We start from the raw sequence: 18,533 nt of genomic DNA on the forward strand, positions 1-18,533 counted from the left end.
CTGTTAGGACATTCCTATGTAGACAGACTACTAGCCTCAACTTTACTGGAGATCATAACATTACCATCTGAACTGTAGGCGAAAATAGTAGCCATTTTACTCCACTATGAACAACAATCATATTGGTGTAATACCTACAGGCATTGGAGTAAACCGCACCAGTCCAATTCATTGTCAGCTTCCGTTTCGTCCCTATATTCAGTGCGCCAGTATCTGATCTGCCTTGGGAGTGTTTGTTTTTGGAAATATTATTAAACCATGAAAACACCTGAAACTGTTTTACTATAGAAACACAATTAAATAAGGCAAACATTATTTAATGATTGGAGAGGAAAATATTTCAGGGAGAAAACTAATGCAGTATTTGTATTTAGTCTCTAGTATTAACCAAAAAATAACAACTCTTCATCCATATACAAACACAACATCTCATCACTTCATCTAGAGCAAAGTAAATAGATTCATCTCGCAAAGCTGGAAGGTAGCCAAAGCAGCAGGTGGGGTGAGGGTCGACCAGGACCAAAGGCATGCTGTTATTATTTTCATCATAATTGTCAGAGTGCTTGCAAAACTCATGTCGGTGGAGGCTTGTTAAGTTTTGTTTTTAGATGGCGTCGATGTCGAAGTCGTCCTCTTCCTCTGCAGGCTTCTCTGGTTTCACAGTCTCCACTTTTAGCTCTCGGGCAGAGGCTGAGTAGACCACCTGGGAGGAAAGAAGGGTGAAATTAATTGGGTGAAATTAAAGACACTGCAGTGCCACTCATTTCTCACCAGGCACTTCAGTAGGATGCATAAGTATTCTGTACACTCGAGTCAAACATAACACCGTATTCAGCTCAAAAAGTTTATCGCTTTGCCAATTTTTTAAAATGAGTATTACTTTAGTGCCTTTTTCCAAACAATGAATGTTTGCTTTTTTTATTCTGTACAGGCAATATTTTCACTGTCAATTAGGTTAGTATTGTGGAGTAACTACAATGTTGATCCAGCCTCAGTTCTCCCATCACAGCCATTAAACTCTGTATCTGTTGTAAAGTCACCATTGGCCTCATTTTGAAATCCCTGAGCGGTTTCCCTTCCTCTCCGGCAACTGAGTTAGGAAGGACGCCTGTATCTTTGTAGTGACTGGGTGTATTGATACACCACACAAAGTGTAATTAATAACTTCACCATGCTCAAAGGGATATTCAGTGTCTGCTTTTTTGTTTTACCCATCTACCAATAGGTGCTCTTTGCAAGACATTGGAAAACCTCCCTGGTCTTTGTGGTTGAATCTGTGTTTGAAATTCACTGCTCGACTGAAGGACCTTATAATTGTATGAGGGGTACAGATGAGGTCGTCATTCAAAAATCATGTTAAACACTATTATTGCAAGTCCATGCAACTTGTGACTTGTTAACCTGTCTGGGCTAGGGGGCAGTACTTTCACGGCCGGGTAAAAAACGTACCCGATTTAAACTGGTTACTACTCTTTCCCAGAAACGAGAATATGCATATTATTAGTAGATTTGGATAGAAAACACTGAAGTTTCTAAAACTGTTTGAATGGTGTCTGAGTATAACAGAACTCACATGGCAGGCAAAAACCTGAGAAAATTCCAAGCAGGAAGTGGCCTGTTTGCGAATTTGTAGTTCTCCCTTTGCTTCTCTATCGAAACTACAGTGCCCGTGGGGTTATGTAGCACTTTCTAAGGCTTTCATTGGCTCTCTAAAGCGTTCAGAAAACGGATTGACACGTCTCCTGTCTCCGGGCAGAGTACAGGAGCACAGTTTGTCAATGGACTGCCTGGTGGCTAAGAGATTGGAAAAGCGCGTTCACGAGACCTCGCCATTTTTTCTCTTCCTTTTTGAATGAATACAGCATTGTCCGGTTGGAATATTATCGCTATTTTACGAGAAAAAATTATTTTAAACAGCGTTTGACATGCTTCTAAGTACAGTAAAGGAACATTTTGAAATTTGTCTCAAAATGCGCTCGCGCGTTACCCTTTGGATAGTCACCTGAACAAAATGGGGGTATTTGCACATAACTATGGATTATTTGGAACAAAAACAACATTTGTTGTGGAAGTAGCAGTCCTGGGAGTGCATTCTTACGAAGAACAGCAAAGGTAATCCAACTTGGCGGGTGTCAAATTAGCTAGCCGTGATGGCCGAGCTATGTACTCAGAATATTGCAAAATGTGCTTTCGCCGAAAAGCTATTTTAAAATCTGACACAGCGATTGCATAAAGGAGTTCTGTATCTATAATTCTTAAAATAATTATGTATTTTGTCAACGTTTATCATGAGTAATTTAGTAAATTCACAGGAAGTTTTCGGTGGGAATACAATTTCTGAACATCACACGCCAATGTAAAAAGCTGTTTTTTGATTTAAATATGAACTCGATTGAATAAAACATGCATGTATTGTATAACAATGTCCTAGGAGTGTCATCTGATGAAGATCAAAGGTTAGTGCTGCATTTAGCTGTGTTTTGGGTTTTTGTGACATATATGCTTGCTTGAAAAATGGATGTGTGGTTATTTGTGTCTATGTACTCTCCTAACATACTCTAATGTTTTGCTTTCGCTGTAAAGCCTTTTTGAAATCGGACAATGTGGTTAGATTAACGAGAGTCTTATCTTTCAAATGGTGTAAAATAGTCGTATGTTTGAAATATTGAAATTATTGCATTTGAGGTATTTGTATTTCGCGCCACGCGATTCCACTGGCTGTTGAATAGAGTGGGACATAGAAGTTAAGCACACTTTTCCTTATGAACCTATTCAGGATTACCATAAAGGGGTTGAATACTTATTGAAAGACATTCAAGCTTTTCATTTTTTATTACATTTGTAAAAATGTAAAACATTATTCCACTTTGACATGGGGTATTGTGAGTAGGCCAGTGACAAAATCTAAAATGTAATCAATTTTAAATTCATGCTGTAACAATAGAAATGTCAAGGTGTCTGAATAGTTTCTGAAGGCACTGTATCTGAATAGGTCCATGGTAAAGAGGAAACCTTGCGACAGTGGCCATTTTCATGTCAGTGCCATAATACCAAACCTATGTCTATATGCACGTGACGGGAATGAATGTATATAGGTAAAATCAAAGGCAGTGATAAGTCATTACCTCCACATTATCTTCATCTTCCTCCTCGTCCGCCCCGCTGCCCTCGCTCTCCTCTTCTGCTTCCTTCAGCCACTTGACAAATGGCGCAGCCTTGGCGTGGATCTCTTTGGCCAGCTCCTTGGACACGTATTTCTTGGACACCTGACACACAGGATTGATGTGTTAGAGGTAGGATGAAAAATGACAGTCTCATTTCACTGGTTCTAGTGTAGGATACGGAGTCTCCTCTTAATATGTAAAATATCTTGGACAGGTCTCTTGCAAAATAAGTGACCTTCATGACACTGACCTGGGTAAATTCAAAGTTGAAAAGAAGAAAAAAAATATCCCATCATCCCTGTTGACGGTTATCCCCATTACCTTCTCAGCCCAGGCCAGGATGACGTCCTCCTCCAGTAGGTCGGCGTCATACAGGTCTTTGAGGACAAGGGGCACACGGGGTAAAAGCTGGGACTGGTGCAGCTTCACCAGACACTCAAAGCCACCCAGCAGGTACTTCTGGGCCTTCTTGTTGTTGTGGGTAAACTGGACACCAGAGAAATGTTTTAAATTGACGGTGCGGATGGAGTTTGAGCAAAACCCAACAGCAGGATTATAGCCGTTTCTATTGCCACAATCAATTTTGTTGAGGTTATGTCCATACAAATTGCTAGTGTTAAGATTACTAGTGTTGTGACACTGCTTCATGTCTTATGCGTTATGGAACTCACAGTTCAAACACCAACTATAGACAATATTAAGCTGATGTCCATCAAATGGCATCAGGGCACTGACCTCATACCCAACAACTGATATGACGGCACTGACCTATTGCAAATTTCAGTTAAATATCAGACCAAATGACACAAGTAGTGTGACAGCACTGACCCAACGCCCAGTTTGCGTTAACAGAGGTCCTCTGTGGCTCAGTTGGAAGAGCATGGCTCTTGCAATGACAAGATTGTGGGTTCGAATCCCAGGACCACCCATACGTATTTTTTTTTTATAAATGCACGTCTGACTGTCAGTCGCTTTGTATAAAAACATCTGTTAAATAGCATATGTTATTATATTAACAGGTGGCCTAGTAGTTAGAGTGTTGGGCCAGTAACCGAAAGGTTGCTGGATCAAATTCCAGAGCTGACAAGGTAAAAATCTGTCGTTCTTCCCCTGAGCAAGGCACTGTTCCTCGGGCACCAAAGATGTGAATGTCGAATATGGCAGCCCCCCGCACCACTCTGATTCAGAAGGGTTGGGTTAAATGCGGAAGACACAACTGATTGCATTCAACTGAAATGTACAACTGACTAAGTATCCCCCCCTTTCCCTAACAACTAGAGTAGCAGCCCTGACCCTCTCACTCGAGAGCTGCAAGACCTGCAGCCCCGACAGAGCGGTCTGCATTTTTCACGCAGCATGCGTAAACAACTTCAGAATTAAAATAATTTAGTCCCGCAAAATATTTCAAACGGTTCATTTCTGAAGACAAAGGAATCGTCCTGTTGGAATAGTATGGAAGATTTATGATAAAAACATCCTAAAGATTGATTCTATACAACGTTTGACATGTTTCTACGAACTGTAATAACTTTGACTATTCGTCTGAACTAACTGCGTGAGCACAGTGCGTTTGGATTACTCGACGGAACGCGCAAACAAAAAGGAGGTATTTGGACAAAGGATGGACTTTATCAAACAAAACAAACATTTCATGTGGAACTTGGATTCCTGGGAGTGCATTCCGATGAAGATCATCAAAGTGAATATTTATGACTTCTGTTGACTCCAAAATTGCGGGTATCTGTATGGATTGTTTTGATGTCTGAGCGCTGTACTCAGATTATTGCAAAGTTTGCTTTCGCCGTAGACACAGAGGTTGCATTAAGGAGAAGTGTATCTTTAATTCTGTGCATAACACTTGTATATTTTATCACAGTTTATGATAAGTATTTCTGTAAATTGATGTGGCTCTCTGCAAAGTCACCGGAGGTTTTGGAGGCAAAACATTACTGAACATAACGCACCAATGTAAACTCAGATTTTTGGATATAAATATTAACTTCATCGAACAAAACATACATGTATTGTGTAACATGAAGTCCTATGAGTGCCATCTGATGAAGATCAAAGGTTAGTGATTCATTTTCTCTATTTCTGCGACTCCTCTCTTTGGTTGGAAAATGGCTGTATGTTTTTTTGTGACTAGGTGCTGACCTAACAATCGTTTGGTGTGCTTTCGCTGTAAAGCCTTTTTGAAATCGGACACTGTGGTTGGATTAATGAGAATCCTATCTTTAAAATGGTGTATAATACTTGTATGTTTGAGAAATTTTAATTATGAGATTTTTGCTGTTTTTAATTTGGCGCTCTGCACTGTCACTGGCTGTTGTCATATCGATCCCGTTAACTTCTTACGGCTGAAATCCCGTTAAGACACTAACAGCATTAGACGGTCGGCAATTAAGGTCACAGTTATTAAAACTTTGGACACAATAGAGGCCTTTCTACTGACTCTGAAAAATACCAAAAGAAAGATGCCCAGGGTCCCTGCTCATCTGCATGAACGTGCCTTAGGCATGCTGCAAGGAGGCATGAGGACTGCAGATGTGGCCAGGGCAATAAACTGCAATGTCCGTACTGTGAGACGCCGAAGACAGCACTACAGGGTGACAGGACGGACAGCTGATCATCCTAGCAGTGGCAGACCACGTGTAACAATACCTGCACAGGATCGGTACATCACACCTGTGGGACAGGGACAGGATGGCAACAACAACGGCCCGAGTTACACCAGGAACGCACAATGCCTCCATCAGTGCTCAGACTTTCCGCAATAGGCTGAGAGAGGCTGGACAGAGCTTGTAGGCCTGTTGTAAGGCAGGTCCTCACCAGACATCACCGGCAACAACGTTGCCTATGGGCACAAACCCACCATTGCTGGACCAGACAGGACTGGCAAAAAGTGCACTTCACTGACAAGTCGAGGTTGTGTCTCACCAGGTGTAATGGTCGGATTCGCATTTATCGTCAAAGGAATGAGCGTTAGAGGCCTGTACTCTGGAGCGGAATCGATTTGGAGGTGCAGGGTCCGTCATGGTCTGGGGCGGTGTGTCACAGCATCATCGGACTGAGCTTGTTGTCATTGCAAGCAATCTCAACACTGTGTGTTACAGGGAAGACATCCTCCTCCCTCATGTGGTACCCTTCCTGCAGGCTCATCCTGACATGACCCTCCAGCATGACAATGCCACCAACCATACTGCTAGTTCTGTGCGCGATTTCCTGCAAGACAGGAATGTCAGTGTCCTGCCACGACCAGCGAAGAGCCCGAGTCTCAATCCCATTGAGCACATCTGGGACCGGTTGGATCGGAGTGTGAGGGCTAGGGCCATTCCCCCCCCCAGAAATGTCCAGGGACTTGCAGGTGCCTTGGTAGAAAAGTGGGGTAACATCTCACAGCAAGAACTGGCAAAAGAAATGACAACAGAGGACACTGTGAACCATGAGATGCACTGCAGTACTTAATGCAGCTGGTGGCTACACTAGATACTGACTGATACTTTTGACTTGACCCCCCCTCTTTGTTCAGGGACACATTATTCAATTTCTGTTAGTCACATCTGTGGAACTTGTTCAGTTTATGTCTCAGTTGATGAATCTTATGTTCATACATATATTTACACATGTTAAGTTGCTGAAAATAAACACTTTTTTTTTGCTGAGTTTAGCATTTGCGCAATGACTAAGTATTTACTAGCATGCTAATCGGACACTCACTCTGAGGAAGTGACGTTTGTATTTCTTGATCTGGTCGCGGATGTTCTCGTCCATCAAAAGCTCAGTCAGGATCAGCGGGGCCGTGTCCTTCACGTCCAGACGCTCAGCCTCGGCCAGGATCTCTTTGTCCGAGAAGTCGACGGCACCGTCCTCCTTCTTTTGCTGTCGAGAGAGTGACAGAGTGAGCCACTCAGAGACATCTTACAAACAGTTGAGGACATCTTGAGTCAGCTTTCCATTCAGTCATTTTTTTTATTGATCCTTATACAACTGATATATACACAGCACCAGTCAAAAGTTTGGACACCTACTCATTCCAGGTTTATTTTTACTATTTTCTACATTATAGAATAATAGTGAAGACATCAAAACTATGAAATAACATATGGAATCATGTAGTAACCAAAACAGTGTTAAACAAATGAAAATATATTTTATTTGACATTCTTCAAAAGTAGCCACCCTTTTGCCTTGACAGCTTTGCATTCTCTCAACCAGCTTCATGAGGTAGTCACCTGGAATGCATTTCAATTAACAGGTGTAGCTTGTTAAAAGTACATTTGTGGAATTTCTTTTCCTCTTAATGCGTCTGAGCCAATCAGTTGTGTTGTGACAAGTTGGGGGGGGTTACAGAAGCTAGCCTTACTTGGTAAAATACCAAGTCCAGAAATGGCAAGAACAGCTCAAATAAGCAAAGGGAAACAATACTCAATCATTACTTTAAGACATGAAGGTTAGTCAATGCATAACATTTCAAGAACTTTGAAAGTGTCTTCAAGTGCAGTCGCAAAAACCGTCAAGCGCTAAGATGAATATGGCTCTCATGAGGACCGCTACAGGGAAGACCGAGTTACCAGCCTCAGATATTGCAGCCCAAATAAATGCTTCAGAGTTCAAGTAACACACATCTCAACATCAACTGTTCAGAGGACACTGTGAATCAGACCTTCATGGTCGAATTGCTGTAAAGAAACCACTACTAAAAAGGACACCAATAAGAGACTTGCTTAGGCCAAGATACACGAGCAATTTACATTTTTGTAGGCTCCCCGGTGGTGCAGAGGCTTAAGGCACTGCATTTCAATGCTTGAGGGGTCAATACAGACCCTGGTTCGATTCCAGGCTGAATCACAACCTGTCGTGATTGGGAGTCCCATAGGGCAGCGCACAATTAGCCCAGCATCGTCCGGGTTAGAGTCTGGCCGGGGTAGGCCGTCATTGTAAATAAGAATTGGTTTTTAACTGACTTGCCTGGTTAAATAAAAAGTTAGACCGGTGGAAAGCTGGTGGTTCCAACCGCCGTGTCTTCGTGAGACGCAGAGTAGGTGAACGGATGATCTCCGCATGTGGTTCCCACCGTGAAGCATGGAGGTGGTGTGATGGTGCTTTGGTGGTGACACTGTCAGTGATTTATTTAGAATTCAAGGCACACTTAACAAGCATGGCTACCACAGCATTCTGCAGCGATACGCCATCCCATCTGGTTTGGGCTTAGTGGGGCTATCATTTGTTTTTCAATAGGACACTGACCCAACACACCTCCAAGCTGTGTAAGGGCTATTTGACCAAGAAGGAGAGTGATGGAGTGCTGCATCAGATGACCTGGCCTCCACAATCACCCTACCTCAACCCAATTGAGATTGTTTGGGTTAAGTTGGACCGCAAAGGGAAGGAAAAGAGCCAATAAGTGCTCAGCATGTGGGAACTCCTTCAAGCATTCCAGGTGAAGCTGGTTGAGAGAGTACCAAGAGTGTGCAAAGCTGGTGTCCAAACTTTTGACTGGTACTGTACATATACTTTCTTTATAGACTAAAAAAAATAAAAATAATGTTTTTACATTACATTCAGTCATCTAACAGACACACTCATCCAGAGCAAACAGGGCCAAGCGCCCCGCCCAAGGGCACATCAACATATCTCCCGCCAACTCAAAATCGGGGACCCGAACCAGCGACCTCCCCACACAGTTACCCCACGAGCTGCTCTCAACCAACCTGTGAACCCCCCTCCCCACGAAGTCTTGAATCTTGCATCATTTTATGTATCAATTCATAACACCATGGAATGGAATTGTGCCATGGAATTGGTACATAAAAATCTCCTCCCAGCTATTTTGCAATCTGTATGGCACTGCTGTCAATATCCTGGTCCTCAAATTACAAACTGGTATACTTTCCAATTTATGCCATTTTTGTTCCTCTGCAAGTTTTGATCCTTTATATTTGGCAGACAGACCAGTTCCCTACCTCCTGCCGCCTCCATTTCTGGGGTAATGCCCCGTTACACTGCCAAAAATAAAACCATCTAGTGTTCAGCAAAATAACAATGTCAAATACAGGTAGCCTAGTAAAATAATTAACATCCAATCACATTAACCATTACACTTGTGCAGACATTTTAGAAACAGGACAATAAGAAAAATAAGCCACAGGAGTTTGAAAGAAAATAAAGACATTGTTCGAGTAGTACGACATGTATAAAAGCAACAGATACCATTAATAAGAAGGGGCTAGAAGCGTCTTATATGGTGAACAACCGAGTGGCTAGGACAGGCAAGCCCCATACTATTGTGGAGGACTTCATTCTTCAGCGGATATGGCTGGGACAACGCTGGGGGAAAAGGCCAAAACACTATACAGACACCGCCTTCATCAAATACTGTTTCGACGCATCAGTGACATGGCAGGAGATGCTTTGAAACAATTACTGCTTCGCATACAAGCCAGTGAATTATAGCTGGATGAGTGGCGGGCCTGGCACAGCTCCTGGTATATGTCCGTTACGTTTATGGGGGGGGATCAATTAAGGAAGACATCCTCTTCTGCAAACCAGGACAACGCGAGAGATTATTTTGAAAAGTACCGGACAGCTTTGTGACATCAAATGGCCTTTGGTGGTCAAGATGTCGGTATCTGTACTGATGGCGCAAAAGCAATGACAGGAAGACATAGTAGAGAGGTAACGCATGTGCAAGCAGTCGCTCCCGACGCCACTTGATAACCACCGCACTTCTAGGATTACAGGGACTCTCCAAAACTAGATTCAATGTGCGGGACAAAATCGAGGCTATGATTAAGAAGTTGGAGCTCTTTTCTGTCTGCATTAACAAGGACAACACACAGGTCTTTCCATCATATGATTTGTGTGCAAATGAACTCAAGCTTACAGACAATGTCAAATGTGATATAGCGAAGCACCTGAGTGAGCTGGGTGCGCAATTACGCAGGTACTTTCCCGAAAGGGACGACACAAACTGGATTTGTTATCCCTTTCATTCCCTGCCTCCAGTTCACTTACCGATATCTGAACAAGAGAGCCTCATCGAAATTGCAACAAGCGGTTCCGTGAAAATTTCATTTAAAATCAGAAGCCACTGCCAAATTTCTGGATAAGGCTGCGCTCAGAGTGTCTTGCCTTGGCAAATCGTGCTGTTAAGACACTGATGCCCTTTGCAACCACATACCCATGTGAGTGGATTCTTGGCCCTCACTGGCATAAACTAAATACAAGCACAGACTGTGTGGAAAATTATTTAAGACAGAGACTCGCTCCAATAGAATCCAACATTGCAGAGTTATGTGCATCCTTTCAAGCACACCTTCCTCATTAATCTGGGTTGAGTTATTCACAATTTTTGATGAACCAATAAGGTTTTATATGTAAGATGGCTAAATAAAGAGCAAAATTATAGATTATAGTGCCCTGGTCCTATAAGAGCTTTGTCACTTCTCACATGCCGGGTTGTGACAAAAACACACTCATTCTTAAATGTATTAAACATATCGTATAGTGTGCAGGCTTACAATGGCAAAAAAAATAATAAAAACATTTGAGAGTGCGCCGACCCTGGTGCTAAAGGTGTTACGCAGCTGGAGGTTGAACGTTTGAAGGGGTACGGGACTATAAAACGTTTGGGAACAACTGCTGTAATCAATTGGTTGTAAATTCCAATTTACAATATAATTTACACTGAACTGAAATTTAAACATGTAAAGTGTTCTTCCCAATTTATGAGGTGAAATGAAAGATCCCAGAAATATTCCATATGCACAAAAACCTAATTTCGTTCAAATTTGGTGCACAAAATCGTTTACATCCCTATTAGTGAGCATTTCTCCCTTGCCAAGATGATCCATCCACCTGACAGATGTGGCATATCAATAAGTTGATTAAACAGCATGATCATTCCACGGTGCACCTTGTGCTGGGAACAATAAAAGGCCACAAATGTGCAGTTGTCACACAACACAATGCCACAGATGTCTCAAGTTAAGGGAGAGTGCAATTGGCATGCTGACTGCAGGAATGTCCAACAGAGCTGTTGCCAGAGAATGTAATGTTAATTTCTCTACTATAAGCCGCCTCCAACACCGTTTGAGAGAATTTGGCAGTATAGCCAACAAGCCTCACAACCGCAAACCACGCCAGCCCAGGACCTCCACATCTGGCTACTTCACTTGCAAGATTGTCTTAGGGGAAAGGGGGGGGGGGGGCTTAGGAGTATTTCTGTCTGTAATAAAGCCCTTTTGTGGGGGGAAAACCTAATTCTGATTGGGTGGGTCTATGCCCTCCCAGGTATACCCATGGCTGCGCCCCTTCCCAGTTATATGAAATCCATAGATTAGCGCCTATGAATGTATTTTAATTGACTGATTTCGTTCTATGAACTGTAACTCTGTAAAGTCTAAAATTGTTGCATATTGCGATTATGTTTTTGTTCAGTAGAAAAACAAAAATACTATAGTCAACCAGCACATTTGAGTTCAACCATAAAATATGTAATATTTATTTTTTTAAATTCTGGGGTATGAAATTGAAATTCTAACCAGCTCTGCATTGCTTGGTTGAAAAAGGTTTCATTTTCAATTAATCGAAAATGTGACATGGCAATCTGCACAAAGGCAAAAAGGCCATTTTCAAAACAAGGAATAAGCTTTTCCTAGTTATCTACTTGAGAACCATTTCGGGTTCAAGTAAAACATTTGTATAAGTGAAGCTTTCACAGCTTTTATACATGCTTTATATGGTCTGGTTTAACTTCCCAGATCGAGTTCTTGCCCATATGATTTGAAAAACGAATCTGCAGTAGGCACCGCCAAAAGTACATTTTTGTATTTAACCAGGTAGGCTAGTTGAGAACAAGTTCTCATTTGCAACTGCAACTTGGCAAAGTTAAAGCAAAGCAGTTCGACACAAACAGAGTTACACATGGAATAAACAAACATACAATCAATAATACAGTAGAAAAATCTATATAGAGCATGTGCAAATGAGGTAGGATAGGGGGTAAGGCAATAAATAGGCCATGTGGCAAAGTAATTACAATATAGCAATTAAAACACTGGAATGGTAGAATGTGCAGAAGATGGATATGCACAGAGATACTGGGGTGCAAAGGAGCAAGATAAATAAATAAATAAATAAATAAATACAGTATGGGGATGAGGTAGTTGGATGGGCTATTTACAGATGAGCAATGTACAGGTGCAATGATATGTGAGCTGCTCTGACAGCTGGTGCTTAAAGCTAGTGAGGGAGGAAAGATTTTAACAGTTCATTCCAGTGGCAGCAGAGAACTGGAAGGAAAGGTGGCCAAATGATGAATTGGCTTTGGGGGTGACCAGTGAGATATACCTGCTGGAGCACGTGCTACGGGTGGGTGCTGCTATGGTGACCAGCACCCACCCGTAGCACGGGGCTTTACGGGGCTTTACCTAGCAGAGACTTGTAGATGACCTAGAGCCAGTGGGTTTGGTGACGAGTATGAAGCAAGGGCCAGCCAACGAGCGTGTACAGGTCGCAGTGGTGGGTAGTGTATGGGGCTTTGGTGACAAAACGGATGGCACTGTGATAGATTGCATCCAATTTATTGAGTAGAGTGTTGGAGGCTATTTTGTAAATGACGTTGCCAAAGTCAAGGATCGGTAGGATGGTCAGTTTTACAAGGGTATGTTTGGCAGCATGAGTGAAGGATGCTTTGTTGCGAAATAGGAAGCCGATTCTAGATTTAATTTTGGATTGGAGGTGTTTAATGTGAGTCTGGAAGGAGAGTTTACAGTCTAACTAGACACCTAGGTATTTGTAGTTGTCCACATATTCTAAGTCAGAACCATCCAGAGTAGCGATGCTGGACAGGCAGGCAGGTGCGGGCAGCGATCGGTTGAAGAGCATGCATTTAGTTTTACTTGCATTTAAGAGCAGTTGGAGGCCACGGAAGGAGTGTTGTATGGCATTGAAGCTCATCTGGAGGTTAGTTAACAGTGTCCAAAGAAGGGCCAGAGGTATACAGAATGGTGTCGTCTGAGTAGAGCTGGATCAGAGAATCACCAGCAGCAAGAGCGACATCATTGATGCATATAGAGAAGAGTCGGCCCGAGAATTGAACCCTGTGGCAACCCCATAGAGACTGCCAGAGGTCCGGACAACAGGCCCTCCGATTTGACACACTGAACTCTGAGAAGTAGTTGGTGAACCAGGCAAGGCAATCATTTGAGAAACCAAGGCTGTCGAGTCTGCCAATAAGAATGTTGTGATTGACAGAGTCGAAAGTCTTAGCCAGGTCGATTAATACGGCTGCACAGTAAAGTCTCTTATCGATGGCGGTTATGATATCGTTTAGGACCTTGAGCGAGGCTGAGGTCCACCCATGACCAGCTCTGAAACCAGATTGCATAGCGGAAAAGGTACGGTGGGATTCGAAATGGTCTGTGATCTGTTTGTTAACTTGGCTTTCAAAGACCTCGAAAGGCAGGGTAGGATATATGTCTAACAGTTTGGGTCTAGAGTGTCTCCCCCTTTGAAGAGGGGGATGACCGCAGCAACTTTCCCATCTATGGGAATCTCAGACGATACGAAAGAGGTTGAACAGGCTAGTAATAGGGGTTGCAACAATTGCGGCAGATAATTTTAGAAAGATAGGGTCTAGATTGTCTAGCCTGGCTGATTTGTAGGGGCCCAGATTTTGCAACTCTCAGAACATCAGCTATCTGGATTTGGGTGAAGGAGAAGTGGGGGAGGTTTGGGCGAGTTGCTGTGGGGAGCGCAGGGCTGTTGACCGGGGTAGGGGTAGCCAGGTGGAAAGCATCTGTTGAAAAATAATGCTTACTGAAATTCTCAATTATAGTGGATTTATCAGTGTTTCCTAGCCTCAGTGCAGTGGGCAGCTGGGAGGAGGTGCTCTTATTCTCCATGGACTTTACAGTGTCCCAGAACTTTGAGTTTGTGCTACAGGATGCAAATTTCTGCTTTAAAAAGCTAGCCTTAGCTTTCCTAACTGCCTGTGTACATTTGTGCCTAACTTCCCTGAAAAGTTGCATATCACGGGGGCTGTTCGATTGCTAATGCAGAACACCACAGGATGTTTTTGTGCTGGTCAAGGGCAGTCAGGTCTGGAGAGAACCAAGGGCTATATCTGTTCCTGGTTAAAAAAATAATAATATTAATGGGGCATGCTTATTTAAGATGGTGAGGAAGGCATTTAAAAAAAATAACCAGGCATCCTCTACTGACGGGATGAGGTCAATATCCTTCCAGGATACCCGGGCCAGGTTGATTAGAAAGGCCTGCTCGCTTTAGTGTTTTAGGGAGCGTTTGACAGTGATGAGGGGTGGTCGTTTGACCGCAGACCCATAAATGAGTAAACTGATATGACTAAGGAGTTAAATCAGATACCCGTCTCTTTATGGAAAAATGTATTTACCTCTCCATGTTGCAGGATCTAGTCCATTTTTACTAGTTTTCTATTGAAATTCTTTGTGGAGCACTCATCTATATATTTTGTGATAGGAATACCAAGTATATCTACTTCACCATCAGCCCACTTTATATTTTTTTTTATCCAATACGTAATATGGTACACTTATAATTAGGTTTTTGTCCAGAGAGGCCAGAAAAGTTACCTAGATCTTCAATGAGAAATTGCAGCTTGCGGACTTCTTTTAAAACTTGTCAACTTTGTTTTTAAACCTTGGATTTCTAATCCTGTTATTTGATCTGATTTTAATAGCTAGCATTTCGACGGCCATAATGAATAGATATGGTGACAGTGTGTAATTTTAAATGAAGAGACCTGCTCAAAAAGCAGCAGAAACGTAATTACATACCACACTGTATTTGAGCTCTGCTTAGTGTGTATTAATTTCCGTGTGGAGTCTAGCAAACCCATTTAGATACATCTATGAATTACTTAATTCATTTATGCAAGCGATCAATAAGCAAGGCAACAGGACCCAGGCAAAATAGGCTTTAGTTTAGAGAATTGAGGTGACAACCCTAAGGTCACCACTTTTTTTTTTTTTACCAGGTAAGTTGACTGAGAACACATTCATTTACAGTAACGACCTGGGGAATGGTTACAGGAGAAGGGTGGGTGGGGTGACTGAGCCAATTGTAACCACTGTGACCTTTGTAAACAGAATCTGTATGAAGCGAGTGAACTAGGGAGGTGCGGGTTGTTTCTGTGCAGGGCTCGAGTCTTCACACTTAACTGAGCAATAAGCAAGTGTGTTATGGCAAAACAGAAAAGGGGTCATTCCTGGACAGGGTTTGGAGTTTGACCTTGACAAAGTTGTAGAAGAGGTTGACCCTCTCCTCCAAGGGCTTCTCCAGGTCCTCGCTGAGGGTCAGGTTCTTAGCGTGCGTGCTGATCTCCTCCATCCTGCGCTGCTGGGCCTCCTCAGTCGTCTCCTCCGCCCAGTCCTCGTCATCGTCATCTCGGTCCTAGAGCATATCCATTAGATTTGAGTTATACAGCGCTATTGAAAATAAGACAGATCAGTGTTACACAGTGGAAACTATTCCAATGAGGCTGTATGCTACAGAGAAACAAGACCAATGGGATAGAATGGAGACTGGGGTTGGGTTTCATTCCAGACAGTTGTCCCCTCCCATCTACTCTCGTTCACTCCCCTTCATGGCTCCGAGACAATTGGTTAAGTGTAATAAACAGCTCTACCTAGATCGTGCCATATTGCTTTCACCTATCCAGTTATATCAGATCTGTGAAGGAGAGTGAACAAAGGCAGAGGGATGGGAATATAATCATGAACCATAATGTTGTCATGACTGTCCTGTAAGGATCACAATGGGTCAGATCAGCCTGGCAATGTCTGACAATAAGCAGACCCTCACCCACCCCTTAGGTAAATGTATGTAATAGGTAAAGACCTTAAGAGTTTAATTCGGGAGATGGTAACGCTTTAAAACAACTTCATCCGTGGTGCCCCAAATCACAACGAGTTAATTGTGACATGATTCATTTAAATCGGGTAACAATTAAACATAGTGGTTTAAATAAATAGTCAGATTAATGAAAGTAAAGTCACAATGTCAACGGTTAGGCAACTAGGCCTTGCAAGACAAGTCTCCAGGTCAAGGTCTGTCAAGCGCAACCTTCACGCCGGTCAAGCAAAATCGAGCGCACCTGAAGTTTACAACAAAGTATATGACAGAGGTCTGGCTGGCACTGGGAGATGAAGTGCTTGTACTCACCACAGCATCGGGGGCGTCTATGTCATTGTGGTTTGCGGCTTCGCCATCACTGGAGCTGTTCTCCTTGTCCTTCTTCTTGCTCTTCTTCTCCTTCTTCTTGGCAGACCCAGTGTCCTCTGTTTGCAGACAGAGAGATGACGGCAGTCAGGATAGAAGCTATTATTACAATCTTTCCTCCATTCCTTGTGTTTCTCAGACATTTACCCAGCAGGTGAAAGTGTTTTTTTAGTGTAGTAAATTCAATAAACCCAGGGAGCATTCAAATGATTTCTGGCAGTGTTAAAAACCACTGGGAGAGCAGATGCTGCCCTCAGAATACTCCAATGCTCAGTGCTGCTCATCTTTGACCTATGACAATGACTCATGTAAATTCACCCTGCACATTGACACCCTTAATACACCACTTAACGTGACTCACCTAATGCGTTTATAAGTTGCTTGTGTATAGCAACATAAAAAGAATGGCTGTGTTCACGTGTGCAATAAAATGAAGGCTATAGTGTGTCTGGGGTTGTCTTTAAACCAAGGCCACATTGAACAACCTCAGACTGAACAAACCTGTACAGTATATTCTGAAATTTCCTGACTTTGCAAGAAAACATTAGCATATTAAATGAACGGAATTTCCAGAATGTCCATGCTGGAATGCATGTCTAACAAAGCAGTTTTCCTGAAAGAAATAAAAGGCTTCTGTCCAGTTGCATTTGAACACATACAATTTCCTGCTTTTCTCAGGCATTCCCAGAGCATGCATAAACCCTGTTTGTTGCTGGTCTGGCGCACCTGGTGGATTCCTGAGGATGAACGTGCAGAGCTTGTGTCGTGTGTCCAGCATGCCCCTGTAGCCGCAGGCCTTGCAGGAGTTCCCAATGGTTTGTTTCTTGGCGTTGATGTGCTGGAGGAACATGATACATAAAAATTACAATAACATTTTCAGTACAGCCTTAGGGCCAAAGCCTAAGTTATACCCTTTGCAGTAGGCAAAGGAGGAACTACAATAAGATATGCAAAATGGCAATCCTGTGTAGTTGCGTCGCAAAAGTACGCAGACGTGTGCAGCCCCAAAATTATAAAAACAAGTACGCAGGATTTCCATTTTGAGTAGCTAATTGCGTTCTTGCAGCTATAAAAATGCCTTTGTGACCATAAATTCTGTTTAATTTCATCTCCTAAACATAATGGTGCATCATTACGGGCCAGCTGCACGGACCTAGATTAAGCACAGCCCAGGACTAAAAAGTAGACTCAACCGAGCCTTGGCTTAAACTACATGTAACGAAAATATTAAAAAAGGTGTAGGTCCCATATTTCATGAGCTGAAATAGGAAGATCCCAGAAATGTTCCATATACAGAAAAAGCTTACTTCTCAGATTTGTTCACATCCCTGTTAGTGAGCAATTCTCCTTTGTCACAATAACTCATCCACCTGACAGGTGTGGCATATCAAGAAGCTGATTAAACTACATGATCATTATCAGGGCCCAAAATGAACACCCGCAGGTAGATTCTGGCTGGTAAGAGGTCCATTTCACCAGCCACATTGGCGGGTGGTCAGGGCTCCAGAGTGCGAGCATTTCACTCGTATTTGTGAATTTAAAAAAAGTCCAGTATGATCATATTTATAGTAAAATAAATGCTGCAGTAGCCGTTTAAAGTATTTCTGCCGTTTTGTTTCATAGCTGGTAAATTAAAGCACAAAGCCAAAAATCTATGAATTATATAAAATGGCCTATCCCACCTTGAGCTACACTGCCTGGCTGGGGGTTGTGCGCACTTGAAGAGCAGAGTAAAATATACATTTTTTTAAGCATAGGCATACAAGTTAAATCTTATTTACTTTAAACAAAAGTTGGTAACACTACATGACACCCAGTGTCAAAACACATGACGCTGTCATAACCTGTCATGACATTTAGTTAGACCTGTTGTGACTTCAGTTACCTGATGTGGAATAGAGTTCCATGTAGTCATGGCGCTATGTAGTACTGTGCACCTCCCATTGTCTGTTCTGGACTTGGGGATTGTGAAGAGACCTCCGGTGGCATGTCTTGTGGGGTATGCATGGGTGTCCGAGCTGTGTGCTAGTAGTTTAAACAAACATCTGGGTATATTCAGCTTGTCAACACCCCTTACAAAAACAAGTAATGAAGACGTCAAACCAC

The 18,533-nt window shown here is 42.6% G+C and overlaps 1 protein-coding gene across 2 annotated transcripts in view; it reads right to left on the reverse strand.

Moving 5' to 3' along the window:
- Positions 1–301: 301 nt before the first annotated feature.
- Positions 302–18,533, reverse strand: part of LOC106607644 (eukaryotic translation initiation factor 5) — a 31,259-nt gene continuing 13,027 nt past the window's right edge. For both annotated transcript variants that reach the window (XM_014204804.3, XM_014204803.3), the window contains 7 exons: positions 17,154–17,265; positions 16,371–16,486; positions 15,438–15,599; positions 6,882–7,043; positions 3,486–3,650; positions 3,126–3,266; positions 302–703 (listed from right to left, as the gene is read on the reverse strand). In XM_014204804.3, coding sequence (XP_014060279.1) covers positions 605–703; positions 3,126–3,266; positions 3,486–3,650; positions 6,882–7,043; positions 15,438–15,599; positions 16,371–16,486; positions 17,154–17,265 — 957 coding nt within the window. In that variant the 3' untranslated portion in view covers positions 302–604. The remainder of the gene's footprint in view (positions 704–3,125; positions 3,267–3,485; positions 3,651–6,881; positions 7,044–15,437; positions 15,600–16,370; positions 16,487–17,153; positions 17,266–18,533) is intronic.

This window comes from Salmo salar, chromosome 06, assembly GCF_965601325.2.
Source record: "Salmo salar chromosome 06, fSalSal1, whole genome shotgun sequence".
Classification (NCBI taxonomy): domain Eukaryota; kingdom Metazoa; phylum Chordata; class Actinopteri; order Salmoniformes; family Salmonidae; genus Salmo; species Salmo salar.